Genomic DNA, 20,698 nt, shown 5'->3' with positions numbered 1-20,698 from the left:
ACACCCCACTGCCTTCACTTAAGATTTCAAACTCCTTGGAGCCAGGATTTGTCTTCTACTTAGTAACCATTTCCAGAGGGGTGGTCATCTTAGCAGGAAAGGGTCTTAAAGGCAAACCAATGTCAGAAACTGAGGAGGTGGTAGTGAGAGGGCAATCTTTGCGGCAGCTCCTAGGTTGTGGCATTTTCTGGCCTTAAGACACCTGAGATAGGTGTTTTCAGGACCACTGCCACTAATTTTGTGACTGCAATTTGTATTAACCGTTCTTAATGTTAAATTTGAAATTGCTGAACCCCCACCCTGGGGAATACTGGTGAAAGGCGGGTGATAATTTTAATAAATAACATCATCATCCTCAATAACAACATGTCTTAAGCTTTTGTGGGATAGATCCACCTTCATCAGTTGGCTCTTGTCTATGAAGGCATATGTCTTAAATGTTAAGATGCCACAAGGCTCCTCCTTGTTCTTTCACTAGGATTACTCTGTATACTACTACTATTACTTTATTACTTGTACCCCGCACATATGACCAGGTTGCCCCAGCCATTCTGGTTCACTGCCACGTACATTGATGGGTGTTCTATAGGTAAGAGTCACTGTTGTTTATTAAAACTTAACACTGAATGCTGCAAATTCAACACACAACTCTTTCAAAAGTTACCTCTTCCGCACACAAAGCAGATATAAGCTGCTTCAAAACATCTCCAATAGGCTGGTTCCCAGCTTTCAGTTGTTCCAGTTTCTCCTCCAATTCAGGCACCCGAAGTGCAGGGAACTATGGCAAGACAATAAGATGTTTACTAAATAAAACATCCCTGAAAACCACTTGAATTAAGAGAGAAAACATGAAGACATGTGCAAGCAAGAACGTAAATTCTCTGCAACTGTTCAAGTCATCGCAAAAATGCACGACAGTTCCTTTATATTTTCAGTCTGCATACACTAGATAGAGAAGGACAACTTAACACCGAATTTGCTGTGGTGCGTCTTCCCTCACTCAGCACAAACATGTGCAATTGCGTTGAGCTTTAAGTGCTTTTACCACAGAACCGCTAAGGCAAATGTTTGTGATTATTCCTAGGACACGCATTGCCCAGAACCTTAAAAAAAAATAAAAAAGGTTTCACCATAGAGTGCAGATGCCCCATCCATGTGCTCCACCCTGGTGTACAGGACTTCACATGCACTTTCGATGCAAGTGAGGCCAGGCAATTTTTTCTGCAACTTGCCCTTCCCTGTCCAAAGTGGCAAAAACATAGCCTCATAACCGTCCCTGTGAGCTGCTCTCTTTTCTAATTGGGGAAACTGAGTCACAGCAGCTACCTCAGGTGTTCAAGCCGGTTTCTGGGAAGGCCAAATACGCAGACGACATATTCAAACTAACAAACATATTATGCTTCTACTGTTATTAACACTGAAGCTAATTCCAGGAAAAGACTGGAACGTCAGCTGCGCAAGAGAATAGATACCTTGGAAGCAAAGTATCCTTTTTGTATACAAAAATTATTTGATTACTAACAAATAAACCTAGATAGCTAGTCTACTTACTTTTGATAATTCTCCGGGCAACAAGGCGTCTTTATCAGTCAAGGGAATTACATCCTAAAAGATAATATATATAGTGTAAGAAAATGTATGAAATATATGATGAATAGAATTGAACAAGATCCCATTTCAGAAATATCGCAAGGCATGCCGTTAAGCCATAGAAAAGAGTCTCTCTGTCCCCAATTATCCTCATAGTTAGAGCTTTAAAATTCTCTGTCCAAAACACAAATGCTTCCAAATGAAATAAAAAGGAGAAGATCAATATGCTATTTTAAAAATCAGAAACAGTTCCTTTTAAATGTTGTTTCTCTCTAAACAGATCCATGGGGAGTACAGACACATGTTTTATATTGAAAGACAACATTTAATTTACCACTACAGACCTTAATTAATTCAGGAACGTGGCAGCTGTCCAGCAGGTTGCGAATACCTCTAAAGATGTTGGGAGGGATTACTATATTCTGTACCGAGAGGTGGAGAAAATTACATGAGTTTTAAAAACACAACCAAACTGAGATAATTTCTGTTAGACAAATTTCAGACATAATTTAAGTCTCCAGCACTCGCATGTCATTGAGAAGTGGTCTGGTTGTACTTAAAAGCTGCAATTTCAAATCTAATAGATACATGTCAGGCAGGACAGGCATTATGTAGCAAAAAATGAAATGGTACCATCTTCTTCAGCTGATGGAAGTATTGTCTCAACCGCTCCTCCTTGGCCTGTACCTCTGAGTCACTCATGCTGTCAATCAAGCTATAAAGAAAATAGCCAACAGCTTCTGCAGGGGGGAGGAACACAAGAGAAAGCATTCCACTAAAATTACTGACACTGTCATGTTATCAAGATTAATTTATAAGAAATCATTTTGGTGTGAGATGTCACCCTGATGAGAGGCTCTGAAATGGCAACAATGATCACTGAGGCATAGAGATTATGTGGTTTGGGAGCACATATCTAACTGGTGAGTGAAAGGAATATTAATTATTTTCAAACCCGGTGACAGCTTTTCAGTACAGAATCTATCTTCAATCTATTTTTTCTCACTGCTGTGTGACAGAAGCAGTACTGCCCAGGGCCTCTCCCCCACTCTCCTGCCCAATACCCCAAAATAGTTGCCATAAATATTTTGTCATTTATTCAAAAGGAAATAAAGAGCTTCCTAAAGCATTGCGTACACAGCACTGTATATTTCACATTATTTACCATGCTTTCTGCAGCCTAGCAAGCGAACACGAATACAATAAGGAGTATTAAATGATTTTTAACAACCAGATCCAATAATCCTGTGGAGAGCTACTTATTAGCCAATGAAAATCAAGATTAACAAAAGATGCTACATAGTGAACAGCACTAATTTTCTTTGGCACTCAAGCATAAAATGTATAGGAGCATCAGGAAGAACTAATGAGCTTTTGATAAGACAACTACTAGTGACATGTACTGCATTCTTTTTATTATTTATTAAGAGTGTTCAGCAGGTCTTAAATCACTTTATTCAAGATACTAAGTGGCATTTTGCTCCTTGATATGACAGAAAGCAATTAAAATGTTATTTTAATAGTTTTATGTTTTGCTTTGTTTTAATAGCTTTCTGAAATACAGAAAAACTTGGTTGTAGTTGTAAAGCGTTTATTTAAGGGATCTGATTATGTTATCAGTGTTGCAAACCTTTCTGTTTTATTTAACACATGTGCACTCTATGAATGGAGAACATTTTAATTAAAGAAAGAAAAGGGGGAAACACCCTCCTCCCCCCCCAAATCTCACGGATTCCATAAAATATACTGTGATCATCTGGATAAAGATTTTACCCAACATGTTTTCCAAATTTCACTTTCAAAAAGAAGTAATCAGTGTTTATGGTTGTAATCCCTCAAGCCCATCATTACACAGAAGAACGGATTTGTGGATAAGTTACAATCATAGAAATTGAAACTCTACCAGTTGGTCCCGGAGGCGTCTGGCAATAACGTCCATCCTTGTACAAGAGTTCTGTTATCTGGTAAGACAGAATAATCGTACATTGCAGCCGAGAAGAAGAAGCAAGGGCAAATAGTATCTGAAATTGAATTCTACAAATAATAAAGCATCTCTCCACTAAGCTATTATTCTATGCCACATCATAGCAATTCACTCTTTAAAAAGGAAGGCTTTTTGTGTGTGTAAATATGGTATTTAAAATCAACACCAACAGCATGTATGCTGCACACCAAAATGTATATTGGAAGTAGGGGGGGAAAGAAAGTATTTCAGTGATTCTGTTCCTAGTGTCTTAACCCACAATAGAAAGTATTGCTTAAAGCAATCATTAAGCACTGTCACTTTCAGGTGTTGAAATTATGAGTCTTTATACTTTCTCAACAGTGTAGCATTACTTTATTTTTACATATTTGTAAATAATAATAAAAATATGCATTTTCAGATAGTACTTAACGCCGACAACACACCAGCAAAGTGGTCCACTTCTTTAAACAAAGCAAAAAATATATATTAAGGGTTATAGCCAGTTGAGCTTTACTCAAGAGTAAACCCACTGAAATTAAGGGATCTAAGTTGGTCATGGCCATTCATTCAACTGGGTCTACTCTGAGTAGGACCAACACTCGATACAACCCTAAGTCTGCAATCTTAAACACATTTACAGGGAAGTAAGCCCAGTTGAAAACAGTAAAACTGACCTCCAAGTAAGCAGGAATAGGGCTGCATGACATACTTGGAACGCAAAACCGAAGGTGGTCACTACATTCAGACTTGGATTTGATTTTCCTACGGCTAACTTATTTGACAGTTTGGCATGTGAAGCAACAGAATGAGTTGTATTTCTTCCCCAATATTAATTAGCTCCCTAAAAACACCTCCCACGTTCTCCTGAAGGGTGTCCCTGCCCCCAGGAGCCGATTTTGGAGGCACATTGGGGACAGAGGTTAAATTAGTAAAAGCCCTCCCCCCAATGGAAATCTAGATAAAAGCCTTCTGCCAGCACAAAGGGCACCAGAGAGCACAACATTCTTTCTGTAGCTCTGACCCACTTCTGAGCTTAGTCTAAACTTTGCCTCAGCAAACACCACATCTGGAGCTGTACTAGCAGCCTGATTTGCAAAACTTCAAGAAAACTCAGGTGGTATTTCAAATTTAAACAGAAAGATGTACCAGTAGATTGTCAAGATGCTGAAGACAGAAAGAAAAGGCTCTTTTGAAAAACAAGCCCCTACTTCTACACCCAAGAGCAATAAATATATGCAAAACAACTAAGCTATGCTGTGCCCCATGTAGTGTTTTGCTGAAACACAGGAGTTAAGCATTGATCCAAAAACTCATTTTAGTGCAATCTTCCTATCACTTCATTATCTTTCAGGGAACTTGCGGCCTTCTAGAAGCTGCCAGACCACAATTACTGCTGGCTAGGCTTGATGGGAAGTGTAGACCGGGAACATCAAGGAGTCACAGGTTCCCCACCAACTTTAGACAGGGTGTACGAAAATGTTATGCAAGAAGGAGCCTCTGTTATTTTGTAAATTATACCTCAACTGTTTGGTTCACTTCCATACTGCTTATTCTCTGAATTTTAAACTGGTGACATACAGAGATATAAGGCGCTTTGGGTTTTCCCCTCAAGCCTAACAAATCATAATAAAATAATAATAATAATAATAATAATATAATAAAAATAATAAAAATTTATTATGTATACCCCGCCCATCTGGCTGAGTCCCCTCAGCCACTCTGGGCAGCTCCCAATCAAGTATTAAAAACAATCCAGCGTTAAATATTAAAAACTTCCCTGAACAGGGCTGCCTTCAGATGTCCTTTATAGATAGGATAGCTACTTATTTCCTTCACATCTGAAGGGAGGGTGTTCCACAGGGTGGGCGCCACTACCAAGAAGGCCCTCGCTGCTGGATTTCAGTGTCTGGGCTGAATGATGGGGGTGGAGACGCTCCTTCAGGTATACAGGACCCTGATGGGTTCAGTCATCTTCCCCACCCCAATCCTCATCTCTTTCGCACATAATTATTAAATTCGCAAGAAGTAACTTAGGCAGAGAGCCCAACTGGGGATCTTCGCCTGCAACCCTCTTTGAGCAGAAGGTCCCTGCCAAGTTACCTCTGTCCACCAAGTTTTTTTTATCAACAAACTTCATCCAAAGCCAAGCATATCTTAAATCCAATTAGATATGGGGAAGTGAAGGTGGTTTGGAGTTAAGCACGTGCTTAAATCTCCCCACTGAGTTCAAACAGAATTAGCTTTGGTTGAATCATGCCCTAAATTTAAAATGCACCGGACATCCAAATAAGTTACGGTCAAGACTGTGAGCATGCAACTTCCTGTTACTTATACTTCCATAATATTCTGTACCCAAATCATTTCAAGCAGCTCTACTTTATTTCAGTTTCACTGGCTTACCTTGCTCCAGAGATTTACATCAAAGGACCTGTAGAGGGCAGCAGAGGATAATTAATCGAAGGTCAGAAATATTTGTTTAATTTAGCCCTTTCTTTAAGAGAAAATTGTATAGCTAAGCACATGCAGATTTGTTTTGGGTGAAGGGTATTAAAAATAAATTAATGATTTACACATTTTGTCAGGTTTATTTTTGAAAAATGATTTCACGCGGTATATAAATTGCCACAGAAAAGAAGGGCTATGTTAGAATCCTTTGCTTCAATGTGTTTCAACCAGTTTCTTGCTTGTATTTACATGAGGGAGCCAGGAAACAAAAACATCAATGTGAGTGTAAATGTCCATTCAGCAGAAAATTAAGGTTCCTCAGACCTTCTGGTATCTACTTCAGATGATTTTTGAGAGGGTTAACCACAACAGTAATTTCGAGCTTGTTCATGAATGGTTTGCTGGTGACATGAAAAACGTACTTTCCAACACGCTTAGTCCATTTCCTTAAAAGTAATGCTGAAAGCACTTATTAATCTGCATGATTAATCTGTTAATGTGTTATTAACCATTCAACTCATTATCACACATTAAATGTAAATGCATTAATCAGTTTTCAACTGTCCCCACTGTTAAAGGTTCAGGGTTGTAACCTATCTGCATATCTAAATTCAGGCAGCATTTTCAAATTAAATAAGTCATACACATGTATTATTTAATATCAACAATTACCTTCACTTCATACTCTCCAAAATACAGTAGTGAGATACTGTAACATATATCTCCTCTTCAGACTGCCAGGTTGAAAGAGGATTGCATAATTTCATTTTTATCTGCTTTTTTAAAAAAATAATTCTTGGCAGGTTTGTGAAATACTACCTGTCACAGTATCTCATGAAACACAGTCCTTGAGAAGAAAAGAGACAAGACTTCACCAGGTATGAGATGCTCCCTCACAAGCAGAAAAGAGGTATGCAAGGATACATATCTGATTTGCTAAAGACTGCTGATTTTAAAACCTTAATTGTTTGGCATCCTAAACTTTCTGAACAAGAAATTCCAGCAGGACATACATGTCCAGAGAAACTGAATCTGAAAAATGGAGGAAAATGTTCCCAGTTTAAATAACCAGAATGACACTGTAATATTCACAGCATAGTGTGAAATTGCTGGTCCACAGCTACAGATTAAACACACTGCCCTGGATTAGGGACAGTGCACTGGAAGCAAATGCAGACAGATTCTAGCTGTCCTTGGAAATGGGTAGGTTAAAATTATGACTTGCATTCACCCATTGGAATGCACATGCTTTATCAGTGTAAGAATTGCCTTGTTGAACGAACAAAATCTGTGTAGCTGAATGTTCGGTTTCCAACACTGATCAGCCAGACACCTGAAGAGTTCTGCCTCCACACCTCATTCTACTGACAATATCCAGCCATCAATATCAAGAGATATACTCAAAACATAAAAATGTTGGATTGGTGTCAGATGGGCTTCCCAAAAGGCATTTGGTTGGCCACTGTGTGAACATAATGCTTGACTAGGTGGATCTTTGGTCTGGTTCAGTAGGGCTATCCTTTTTTCCTTTATTTAATATTTTAATTTATTGTTAATTTCAGTTAACAAACATATCAAACAACAGCAGGATTATTCTTATGTTCAGATGCTACTAGACCTGTTCTCCATGAATCTGCCTGACCCTTTAGCACCATCCAACCTAGTGGCCATCAATGAGACTCAGCTATGATCAGGAACTTCCCCGTTCAACTCTGGTCTCTGCCATGTGGCCTTAGGCAGATCCCTCTCTTGCAACTTGAGTTCCCCCATCTGCAATATGGGGATAATAATACTGATAGGGTTGTTGAAGGAATTATAACTATAGAGCACGTGTGACACTCTTCTGGTAATGAACTCTACAAATTAGCTGTGCTTTGTGCAGAGAAGCGCTTTGTTTTTTGTCTACTGATGGGACATCCATCCATATCTCACTCTAATTCCTAATAACTGATACTGAATTGGGTGCTGATTTGGCTGTGGGTAAAACTAGTTAACTGATTGGTTCAAAATTGGGAAAGGAGTACGGCAAGGCTGTATATTGTCTCCCGGCTTATTTAACTTATATGCAGAATTCATCATGCGAAAGGCAGGGCTGGATGAATCCCTATCCGGAATTAAGATTGCCGGAAGAAATATCAACAACCTCAGATATGCAGATGACACAACCATGATGGCAGAAAGTGAGGAGGAATTAAAGAACCTTTTAATGAGGGTGAAAGAGGAGAGCGCAAAATATGGGCTGAAGCTCAACATCAAAAAAACTAAGATCATGGCCACTGGGCCCATCACCTCCTGGCAAATAGAAGGGGAAGAAATGGAGGCAGTGAGAGATTTTACTTTCTTGGGCTCCATGATCACTGCAGATGGTGACAGCAGTCACAAAATTAAAAGACGCCTGCTTCTTGGGAGAAAAGAAATGACAAACCTAGACAGCATCTTAAAAACCAGAGACATCACCTTGTCGACAAAGGTCCATATAATTAAAGCTATGGTTTTCCCAGTAGTGATGTATGGAAGTGAGAGCTGAACCATAAAGAAGGTTGATTGCCGAAGAATTGATGCTTTTGAATTATGGTGCTGGAGGAGACTCTTGAGAGTCCCATGGACTGCAAGAAGATCAAACCTCTCCATTCTTAAGGAAATCAGCCCAGAGTGCTCACTGGAAGGACAGATCCTGAAGCTGAGGCTCCAATACTTTGGCCACCTCATGAGAAGAGAAGACTCCCTGGAAAAGACCCTGGTGTTGGGAAAGATGGAGGGCCCAAGGAGAAGGGGACGACAGAGGACGAGATGGTTGGACAGTGTTCTCGAAGCTACCACCAAACTGCGGGAGGCAGTTGAAGACAGGAGTGCCTGGCGTGCTCTGGTCCATGGGGTCACAAAGAGTCGGACACGACTAAATGACTAAAGAACAACAACAGCAAAACTACAGTATTTTTCTCTCTACAAGACGCACCTAGTTTTTGGAGGAGGAAAACAAGAAAAAAAATATTCTGAATCTCAGAAGCCAGAACAGCAAGAGGGATTGCTGTGTAGTGAAAGCAGCAATCCCTCTTCCTGTTCTGGCTTCTGTGATAGCCGCATTCCCCCTTACTTTTTAGGAGGGAAAAAAATGAGTCTTATAGAGCAGAAAATACGGTAATTCAGCTTCTCCTTGATTAATTAGAAACGGGCAGATTCACTGAAATGTGTACCCGGTCCTGGCTTAATCTGCCAGACCTTTCACCTTGCATTATTTATTGGTAATGGAGTAGAGTAAAAAAGTCTCTATACTAGGGTGGCATTCCTGTCCAAGATATGACAGGCACCCACAGTCTGCACAGCTGAAGACAGTTTTGCTCCAGCAAGTTTTCCCAGCTGGATAAATGGTTTCTTAGCATGTGTGTGAATGCAGCATACTCAGAGGTGAAAGAGTCCCATGAATGAGCTCACCCTACCTTGTCTTTAAATGCTGGGGGGGGGGGGTAGGCATGTTAGCTGTAGAAAGACATCTTTAAAGCTTCTGTTGAGTTATAAGCCTCTGGTTTTGCTCACAGGCCTTGGGCACTACAGGGTTCTTTACTTTTGGACCTTGTGCTGCTGAGCTGGTACTGCTACTAGCCTGAATAAATATATTTTTATTACTTTCAAGAGGGCTCTTGGCTATACACAATAAATTGATTAATACTCAATAATGATAGAAGCTCATACTTTCAAGTAAGAGTTGCTGCCAGTGTTTTGAGGTGGGAGCCTGACAACCATGAACTGTCACCAACGTTTGCCTTTCAAAGGGTGAGTACGCTCACCAAACCATAATTAACTACACTCGACTATAGCTAGACATAATGCCTGGATTAATAGCAAACTGGTCAGCAAACCAGAATGGCAAATCGTGGCTTATGCTAACAGAGGTTTTACTAATATTTTACTTTGAAAGTTACAGCCATCCTACTCAAAGTTCCCTTTCCTTGAGGGTTTTGCTGCTTTACTTCATGAGCAACTGACCAGAAGACTAGTACTTGCACTGTTTGCCTCTTCACCTCCCACCTCCTTGGAGGGTGAACGAAACAGGATTTCAGTAGCAGAAATGCCGTGTTGTTTTCCGGGAAACACATGAAGAGGCTAGGATGCAGGTTCTCTTTCAAGAAAAACAAGCATATGGCTTGGGTACTTCACTCTGATGGTGGCCAATGAGCACTGGACTACACTCTGAACTGCCAGAGGTAAAGAGTTATGCAAGCACCCAAGGAAGCAGACACTTTCATATGTGCATGGCTAGCTGTACTTGTCACTTCTCCAATGTTTATCCCTCTGAGTTGTGACGTTCTGAATTTACGAAACATCTCTCAAAACTCTTCCAAGATTATTCTTGGAATGGGGAGGTGTCTCGAAAAAGCCCTATGTCACTGTAACACGTACACAAGATCTGAAATTTTAATGGACCTATTTTAGAAACCTAAAGCAGTCTATGGCTGCTGTGCTTATTTCACATGTCAAGGCATTGTTCAACAAAACAGCTGATTTCTCTCCATCAGAAAGGGGGTTTCAGGAAATATTGTGCCATGGTGGCTTTTCAGAATTTCCCCCTTTTTCTTCCTGTCTCACCCTAACTCCTTTATTCAGTACAGATTCCAAACAGGATTGTTTTATGCATTATGATCTGAAAACATAATAAGTATAGATATGACAGGGGGGCGTATAACCTAAAGCATTTTGATCTCAAGGAGAGGTAGGGCATTTCAGATGTTGCTGAACTCCAACTTCCGGCAGTCTGGGATGATTCAACAATACCTCAAGGACCACAGAAAGGCACAACTGGTCTGATCGGGATTTTAAGTATTGGCCAAATACTTCAACAATCATAGTGAACACATTTTTAGGCCCTGAAAACAGATGGAGTTATCATATAAAAGGTACCATAAGATACAAATCTGCTAACTTTGGCCAGAGAAAGAAATTTCAGAAATGAACAAACCTAATAGCACAAAATGCATTTCTAATGCTATAGTCAATAATTGCCTCCCATTATTTTCAAAAATCTCCTTTTACATACTGAACTAGCATGATGAGAAGACAATTTAGGGTGTTTTTGTTTAGCATGTGGAATAACTTGCGCTCTGATATAGCAACAGTCCAACAACATAGCCTGACAACACATGACTGTGAATCATGAAGCTGGGCTTTGTCAAAATAACGTAACACCTACTTTGAGGATGGATTAAGTAAAAACTGAGCAACAACAATTTATTTATACCCCGCCTTGTCATCAACAACAGCAGCAGCAGCAGCAATATCAACAATTTATTTATACCCCACCTTTTCCCTGATGGGACGCAAGGCAGCTTATATGTTAAAATGAGAGCCACTAAAAACACAGAACAACATATTAAAAAAGCAACTGCAATAAGCACAGCAATGACCCCCACTAGGGCAATGCGGCTTCCCCTCCTTTACTCCCTTAAATCCTCCTTGGAGGACTGGGAGAAACCCCTGAACAGCACGGAGGGGGAGAAAAGAGATTATTAGCGCTATACTGAATTCCGCCATTTCACTGGGTACCCTTAGGCAAGCACAGCCTTGGTGCTTCATCTGAGATTATCATACCCATCTACTTTCAGGGTTGATGCCATTATTATGGCAACAACTTGCGCCAAACACTCTGAAAACTGAATGCAATATATAAATGATAATTATTACAATTACATAATCATTAATTAAGCTTTCGATTCACAGAACCAAAAATAATTATGCTATAGCCAGTGATTGCATAGGTTGAAAGTTTCCCACCCATGTCACTCATAAGAGTGGCAAGTAGGGTTCATTCCGGCTCTTTAAACCTTAAGAGAGATGATAGGCCTGCACTGATTCTTACAGCCACATATATACTCCTATCCAGCTCCTAACTGGCTTTTTAGTTTATGGGCAAAAATATGCTTTCATTCCTCACCCCTTTTTTCTTAAAGCAACTGCCCAAAATACCATCCTGGGATTAAGGACCAAGAGCATCTAAGGTACAAAGGTGGCAGTGAAAGCTTCATAAACTCTTACCTTCTGAATCCAAAGACTAGACTGCCTCTGAATTGCACTTGATCTATGGGTGGCATATTTGGAGAAGACACTGCAGAATAAATGAAAATCCTTAGAATGCATTGACCCTTGCTTCTCCAAAAAGGATTGATTAAGCCATCGGTATCATTTATTTAAAGACATTTATTTAAACAGAATCTGTTAGGAAGATCATCTTGGCACATGAATGCATGATCTTCCAATAATTTCAAGTTTTAAACACAGAGAGGTCTTTCTTTACTGGCTAGAAAGAGATAGATATACAATACTCTGGAATTACAGTGCTTTTTGGAGTTTTGGTCACTTATTAAGGAATGCAGTTACTGCATATTCATCTCTGTGCATACTAACTTAGAGCAGCAGTCCCTGTTGAACTGAAATACATTTATTTATCTCATACAATTTACACGTATTTAAAAAAACATCAAAGTGGTTTACAAAAGATAAAACAGTAATATCAAGAAGACTCCACAACACTCATTAGCTCTCAGTAATGTATCTGGGAAGCTAAATTTCATAAGCCTTGGCTATGTGTGAGAACAGAGACTGCTATGCAGCACTAGGGGGTAGGAGGAGTTGGCTTAATTAAGCCAGGAATGAAACACCCAAGCTGGTATGTGTGGAGGGGAGTTGGGACAGCAGACAGCTGACGGAGGAAGAACATGAACATTGAACAACTCTAAAAATCAACAGCTATGCAGAATTTCTAGTACTTGAAACATGAGTGCCCATCTGTCTTTCAAATGCATGCACTCCAGCAGAACGCATTACTTCTTCCATGCCAACTTCCAGACAAGCAGCGCAGGAGAATCCAAATTCAGTCCCTAAACCAGAGCTTTCCAAACTGTGCGTCGCGACACGTTAAGTGTGTCGGCTGCAGTGTGTGTGTGTGTCGTGCAAACGCTCACCGCACTTCTCCCAGAGCTGCAGAGGGGTTGCTTTAAACTCTGGTTTGCTCGTAAAACTGAATCACCGTGTTGTGAAATGATGCATGTCTAAAAAGTGTGTCACCAACATGAAAGTTTGGAAAGCTCTACCCTAGACCAACTGGGCCTTACACTGAAGAACTTCCCCGCTTCTTTGTTGTGATTGCTCATGTTGTTTGATATTTAAATATAGTAATAAATAAATGAGAAAGCAATCCTTGTGTTTAAAAAGTTTTTGTTCGTTTCAAAAAACAACACGGTGCAGCTCTGTATGCTCAACTGCTGCTGCCGCCGCTGACAGCCGGCAAGCTGGTTTCCTTAGCAACGAACAAGTCTGAGGGGGGAAAATGAAAAATAGATGACAATGAAGTGGAATGGGGCAGTTGAGAAAGGGAGAACAGGCACCCTTGTGCACATTGTCTAATGCGCCCAGATTCCTTAACCGATGCTTCATAGTTTTCATCTTGCCAGTTTTGGGAATCTATGCATTATAGAACTTTGACTCCAATGAAAATCCTGTTGTGTGTGTGTGGATGTTTTATAATGGCCTATATTTGTAATGCCTAATAAAGGTTTGGCAAAGTAAGAAGCATTATAGAAACCTGGAAGCTGCAATCAATAGCCCTTGGTAGCAGTCCGCTTTAACAGGTTGCCTTCCCCTTAACCAGCTGCACCACAAAAGGAAGCTTTAATTTGATCTATTAACATTAAACCCTTTCTGGTAAGACTATCAGTATACAGCATGGGTAGGCAAACTAAGGCCCAGGAGCAGGATTCAGCCCAATCGCCTTCTCAATCTGGCCCGCAGACGGTCTGGGAATCAGCGTGTTTTTACATGAGTAGAATGTGTCCTTTTATTTAAAATGCATCTCTGGGTTATTTGAGGGGCATAGGAATTTGTTCATTTCCCCCCCTCCAAAAATATAGTCCGCCCCCCCAAGGTCTGAGGGACAGTGGACCGCCCCCCTGATAAAAGTTTGCTGACTCCGGTATACAGATTCAATGGTTTAATGTACAAAGCAGTATTTCAGGACCATTATGAATCTTGAAGCTACTAAAGACAAGAATGCACTGATGACTCTTTGGATGTTGTAGCAGTTTAAATTGGAGTGAGGTGGAGGAAGAAAAACATAGATAAACACACATAGGGAAAGCAAAGGAGATGGACAGTGATCGCAAGATCATCATGCTCCACTCTTGGAAGTTGTGCAGCGTATCAGAATCTCACTTATGAGCACTATTGTGAGCTTTGACGTCTCTGGTTACCTAGGAAAAGTGCCTAAAACCATCATTCTTTGTTTCCTCATCCCATCAATAGATAGCATGAGGGAAGAGGTGAGATCACTGAGCATTGGTAGAGAAATTTGAACCACCTCACCTAGTCTGGCACCTGGCAATGCAAATTGTCTGCTCCAATGCTAATCAGAGCGACTAATGAACGGGGAGGGGAAAACAGCACACATAATAATAATAATAATACCCAGCTGATCACTGAGGAGGGCTGTGTGTCCACTCTGTCAGCAGCGAAAAGTGGGGTCAGAAATACCTGACCTCTGGTTGTCCAGTCACTGTTGCAAAGCAAGATGGAAGGGGGAGGGGAGCTGCAGGGGCACTGGCACAGCCCATCCAGCACTCCTGCAGGCACCAAACGCACTGCAGCCTTGCTCTTCCACTGCTCTGTTCCAATACTCAGCAACAATGAGAATGCCACTGCAACCCCAGCCTGTCATCCGCTGCTACTGCACCCTATAGATGGGAGAGTGTGGGGTGGCTACACCACTGCTTGCATGCAACCCCCAAGAGGTTGGCCAAGACCGAAGAGTTTGGATTTGATATCCCGCCTTTCACTCCCTTTAAGGAGTCTCAAAGCGGCTAACAATCTCCTTTCCCTTCCTCCCCCACAACAAACACTCTGTGAGGTGAGTGGGGCTGAGAGAATTCAAAGAAGTGTCACCCAGCAGCTGCATGTGGAGGAGCGGAGACGCGAACCCGGTTCCCCAGATTACGAGACTACCGCTCTTAACCACTACACCACACTGGCTCTCAACCCTCAGGCTAAAGAAGCTTGGAAACCAATGCCCTACTGATTGAGATTGTGGATTTCATAGAATAAAGTTAAATGCAAATTTATGGATTTATTTTGTGCTTGTTTTTATCATGAATTCTATATTTATAAAGAGGCAAGCTACACTAGAACTCCAAGTCTAGGGAACTGGTGAAGTAAGTTTTATTTATAAGGGGGCTTTTTTAAAAAATAAAAAAGCAAGTTTTTCATTCTTATGTCTAGCTTCAACAGACAACGGCTGTACAAATAATAATTACAACATCAAGGATACTTACATAAAGCTAAAACATCCTCCAGTCTCCCAGTGGCTGCTGTGTATCTGATTTCTGCTGCAGAGAGTGATTTACTATCAACAGGACAGTTTGCTTCCTATGGAAAGAATATGATAGAGAGACTAAATGCAGTAACAATTGGTAGAGCACAGTGGTTAAGACCCCCAGCATAAAATCTGAACTTTGGTATGAATTCAGCAATCAGCCTTAGACAAGCCCCGTCCTCTTCTGAATGGAAGGTTGGCACTGGCCTTCCTAATAAAAAGGGAGAGGGAAAGGGAAAGGACCCCTTACAGTTAAGTCAGGTCACAAACAACTCTGGGGTTGCAGTGCTCATCTCACTTTACAGGCTGAGGCAGCTGGCGTTTGTCCACAGACCGTTTTTCCAGGTCACGTGGTCAGCATGACTAAGCCGCTTCTGGCACAATGGAACACGGAAACCAGAGCAGCACACAGAAACGCCATTTCCCTTCCTGCCGGAGTGGTACCTATTAATCTACTTGTACTTTTTTTGGCGTGCTTTTGAACTGCTAGGTTGGAAGGAGCTGGGACAGAGCAACGGAGGCTCACCCCGTCGCGGGGATTAGAACCGTCGACCTTCCAAGAGTCCAGGAGTCCAAGAGGCTCAGGGGTTTAGACCACAGCGCCTTCCTAATAGGAGGTTGAAAATATTTCTGAGATATCTATGTATTACGCTTGCACAACAGAATCTCCTCACTCTGTGTACCCTTAAATCTGTTCTAGGTTCTAGGTTTTCCCTCAACCAGCAGATCTGGAGAGGGCATGGGGTGCGTACAGGCAGAGGAGAGGGAGTTCCACTGTACAAGCATAAATCCTGGTGCTGACAGAGTTAGTTGGATATTGTCTAAGACAATAAACTGTGTATTTAGTTGCAAGCCAATAGCTTTTAGTTCTTACAGCAACCATTTGAGATGCATAAAGATTTAAAAATTAGAAATGTGATTTAAATGAAAGGCTTAAAATTATACTGGTGTAAAAACGAGCCCCCCCCCCCTTAATGCCTCAAAGCAGCTTTCTGGAAAAATACGGAAAATGCATTAAAGATAAGGTTTAAAAGGTTTATTTAGGAAGCATGCTTCTAGGGCTATTACAGCAACAGATCACCACAAAAGTAAAATGAAACCTGGTAAGTTAACATCACTGGGATATAAAGTAATAAGCCAACTACTTAACTCACCTGCAGCAGATGGCGCACAGAGCTGATATCATCAAAATTTGTCAAAACGTAGTTGGAATATGTTTCCAAATCAGGCTCTACCTGCATCTCATGCATTGCTTTGAGGACTTCAATTGTACCTAACGGGCGGGAGGGAAAACAGATGCTGAACCAGATGCTGAATTTCAGCTACCTAGAAACTTTGGGCCATATTCAATGTGTCCATGTGTGAACAGATCAGAGTTCCATTTCTCCAGTGGAACCTCTCCACCTACAGCCCCTCACATGCCCCAACATCTGCCCTGGAGGATTGTAGGACTCTCCAGAGCAGATTTGGGGATAGATAGAGGGAGAGGATGTCCATTTATGCAAGCAGAAGTGTTAACACTGCACCGGATTCAACCCTAAAACTATAAATCTCCATGCATTGTCAGAAAAAATTAAATTGGAAATGGCTTTACAGAAACAAGACTTTGTGTTTTGCTTTGTTCCAGTTGCAGCTCTGTCTTGTCCTCAGGAATCAGGTTCTGTTTTGAAATCAGCTACATTCACGTGCATCTTTACCATAAGCACATAAGCCTACAACCAACTCCCAATCTGCCAGTCAAGGTTCGGAAACCAAAAGCTATTAGGGCTAGAGCTGTGAGATATTTCAATTCATCGTCTGAAACTAGTATGAAGTTCAGATCACAATACTGGTTTCAGACCTTTTGAGTGGGCAAGTACATCTTGGAAGGGTGTTTCAGGGAGAAAAGCAGTAGGAATGGCTTCCCCCCTCGCCTTTGCTCATTTGCTGCTGCTGCTGCTGGTAGGCACTAACGCTGCCCCAATTCAAGGGGCTTTTCTGGGGGTGGGAAGGAGCAGCATCACCCCATTTGCTCAGCTGCTTGACGTCCACTGGTCACAAAGGGGCTGATAGTGGGCACTTGCTTCACCCCACTGAATGGGTTTTATCACTCTGTTTACTCAACCATTTGTGGCCCACCTGCTGGTTGTGGCAGCCTGCTTTAACCCATTGAAGGGGTGTTTCTGATGGAGCAATGAGCATTGCCCTGTTAGAATCACAGAACTGTTGGGTTGGAAGAGACCATGGGAATCATCTAATCCAGGCACATCCAACAGGTACCGGTATATCACCGGACGTCTGTGGTAGATCACTGGCTCTACCACAATTTTGGCTCCCCTAAGAAACTTTGACCTGAACCCAAAAAAGCAGGAAAGCAGGGCTTTCCTCCTCCCTAAAAAAAGCTCAACAACCCTGACCTGAACCCCCACTGCCAGCTTTTAACTCTGTGAGTAGATCGCAGTCTCTTGGGAGTTGGCCACCCCTGACTCCAACCCCTGCAGTACAAGAATCTTTTCCCCAATATGAGGCTCAAACCCAGAACCCTGAGATTAAAAGTCTCGTGCTCTACTGACTGAGCTATACAAGTGTTCACAGGGGTTTTTTTCTTGTCCACTAGCTATAAGGAGCTGTTGGCTTTCTTCAATACATATGCTTGTGATGAGAGAAGGTTTGGGTGGGATTTGTCTGTGAGAGTGATAGAGGAATGCACTTAGGTAGAGAAAGGGAGTGTGTGTGGGTGCGATGCTCCTGTTATTAGACACTTTTGCTGGAGGAAAGGGGATCAATGTTGTGTGATTGCCACGATTAGCTACAAATATGAATGCAGTGCATGTACGTTTGCTTGTGGATTAAGGAATTGGCTAGCTAACCCTGATTGGTCCAGGATCAAGTCAGAAGATGGGAAACCATTGAAGGTAAGAAGGATCACATGCAGCCCAAAACTGCCTTGAACTTTGTTGATTTCAGGGCGTGTGAGTCACACAGCTCCAGACTGTTATCTGCCAGAATCTTGGAGATTCAGAGTGGATTGCTGTATACAAGCACACACTAGGGCAGTTTTCAGTTTTAAAATCTGGGAATTGTCTAGAGGAGAGATTGCTTTATTGCAGGGGCATCCAACTTCCAAGAGTCTGCGATCTACTCTACTCACAGTATTAAAAAACTGACAGTGATCTACCCATTGTCAAAGTTGTTGAGCTTTCTTTTAGGAAGCCAATCTTTTTAGGGAGATAAAGTTTATGAGCTTTTTTGGGGGGGTGCATTTTGCTGGGGGTTCGGAGATCAGCCAGGAACGACCAGGGACATCCCGCTGTCGACCAGTAGGTCACAATTGACCTGTTGGGCAGCCCTGCTTTATTGTACTTGTAATCCTACTTATTTTTCACTGCATTTTTGCTCCACTGGTAGCATAGGGAAAGTAACACAAAACCAGCCTAGGTTAAGTCATTTTCCAAAGAACTAACTCTTTTGACTTTTTAGTAAACTTCTATCTTTGCTTCATTTAAAAAACCTGTGAACTCCATTTATACATCACCTAAGCAGGGCATTTTAAGTTGTTTTTGGGGAGGTGTGAGGGGGGCGTGTTAAGGCTGTTTGATGGAAGGCAGATGGGGAAAATAACTCTTCCACTTGATGGCAGCAGAATGGCCTAAAAGGGAAGAGTGGGCAAACAGAAGGGGACACTGTTCTGGCCAGATCTCCCCTCCCAACACACTGTAGCAAGGAAGAGAAAGTTAGCAAATTTAAACTTGGTTACAGTGGGGAACAAGGATTTAGGTGTTAAGACAACCTAAGGCAACCTAAGGCCCAGGGGCCGGATGCAGCCCAATCGCCTTCTCAATCTGGCCCGCGGATGGTCCATGAATCAGTGTGTTTTTACATGAGTAGACTGTGTCCTTTTATTTAAAATGCATCTGGATTTGATCTTTGGCACCGGAATAGATGTGATCATGTCTCCTTTGATGAAGGTGCCATGGTCTGATCACTACGCTCTGAAAGCCAGGATTGACTTTCCACCCCCACCCTGCTTAGGTGGCGAGCCAATTTGGGCTCGCCCGCAGAGGCTGATGGACCCTGATAGATTCCGTCAAGCCTTGCGGGACCTTGCTCCCCCTGGCGACTCATTGACTGAGCTTGTTGAGGGCTGGAATATCCAGCTCCTGGCAGCCATCGATGAGATCACACCTAAGCGCCCTCTGCGACACCGCAGAAACCGGGCTCCCTGGTTTACCGAGGAGCTTCGGAAAATGAAGCGGGACCTCAGACGGCTAGAGCGAGTATGGCGGGGTGCCCGTGACGGAGCCTCAAGAACATCTTATAGGGTTTTTATGAAAACCTATGAGATGGCAGTGAAGGCTGCTAAGAAGTCTTACTTCTCGGCCTCCATTGCATCCGCTAGCTCTTGCCCGGCGCAATTATTTAGTATAATTAGGTCTTTAACGTCCCTTGAAGGACAACCAAATTTAAATAACAATCTGACACACAGCTGTGAGGCATTTGTGAGCTTTTTTGTGGAGAAGGTCCTGTTGCTCTGCCATGACCTCCCTGCCAATTTGGATACAATAAAGGAACTGGAGGCCTCTTGACTGTCCTCGGGTCCAGTATTGGACCACTTTGACCGGATATCCCCAGCCGATGTGGACAGACTCCTCCGAGCTGGAAAGCCCACCACCTGTCCTCTTGACCCGTGCTCATCTTGGCTGATTAGAGCATGTCCAGACGAGGTGCAGGCCCCCCTGGGGGATATCATCAATTTGTCCCTTGGCACCGGGATATTCCCAGGGGAATTGAAGGAGGCAGTGGTGCGCCCGCTCTTAAAGAAAACATCATTAGATCCCTTAGATCTATCCAATTACCACCCGGTTTCGAATCTTCCATTCCTGGGTAAAGTGATTGAGAGAGCGGTTGCTGAACAGCTTGGTAGGTTTCTGTATGAAACATTGACTCTGGATCCATTCCAGTCTGGCTTCCGCGCTGGTCATGGGACCGAGACGGCTCTGGTCGCCCTAACAGATGATCTCCACAGGCAGCTGGATCTAGGCGGGTCGGGGCTGCTGATTCTTCTAGACCTGTCAGCAACCTTCGACATGGTCGATCATAAACTCCTGGACCACCGCCTTGCCGACGTGGGGATCCAGGGCACAGTCCTTCAATGGCTGCGCTCGTTTCTCTCTGGTCGGGGACAGAAGGTGGCGCTTGGGGGGGAATTGTCATCGCGCCACTCCTTGGTGTGTGGAGTGCCTCAGGGTGCGATACTCTCCCCAATGCTTTTTAACATCTTTATGCGCCCCCTTGCCCAGCTTGTCCGGAGTTTTGGGCTGGGTTGCCATCAGTATGCCGATGACACCCAACTCTATCTGTTGATG

The 20,698-nt window shown here is 42.4% G+C and overlaps 2 protein-coding genes across 3 annotated transcripts in view; both read right to left on the bottom strand.

Moving 5' to 3' along the window:
- ABCG5 (ATP binding cassette subfamily G member 5) overlaps positions 1-20,698 on the bottom strand; it is a 180,715-nt gene that overhangs the window by 121,160 nt on the left and 38,857 nt on the right. The window lies entirely within an intron of this gene.
- Positions 1-20,698, bottom strand: part of LRPPRC (leucine rich pentatricopeptide repeat containing) — a 117,443-nt gene that overhangs the window by 64,378 nt on the left and 32,367 nt on the right. For both annotated transcript variants that reach the window (XR_014509401.1, XM_083432940.1), the window contains exons 12-20: positions 16,508-16,626; positions 15,313-15,406; positions 12,029-12,098; positions 5,957-5,984; positions 3,494-3,551; positions 2,224-2,330; positions 1,935-2,012; positions 1,552-1,605; positions 665-778 (exon numbers count right to left, since the gene is read on the bottom strand). Coding sequence is in view for 1 of the 2 variants with exons in the window: in XM_083432940.1 (XP_083289066.1) it covers positions 665-778; positions 1,552-1,605; positions 1,935-2,012; positions 2,224-2,330; positions 3,494-3,551; positions 5,957-5,984; positions 12,029-12,098; positions 15,313-15,406; positions 16,508-16,626 (722 nt within the window). In the remaining variant the exon portion in view is untranslated. The remainder of the gene's footprint in view (positions 1-664; positions 779-1,551; positions 1,606-1,934; positions 2,013-2,223; positions 2,331-3,493; positions 3,552-5,956; positions 5,985-12,028; positions 12,099-15,312; positions 15,407-16,507; positions 16,627-20,698) is intronic.

This window comes from Podarcis tiliguerta (genome assembly GCF_965153285.1).
Source record: "Podarcis tiliguerta genome assembly, chromosome: 3".
NCBI classification, from domain to species: Eukaryota; Metazoa; Chordata; class Lepidosauria; order Squamata; family Lacertidae; genus Podarcis; species Podarcis tiliguerta.
This window is presented reverse-complemented; position numbering and strand designations above follow the sequence as displayed.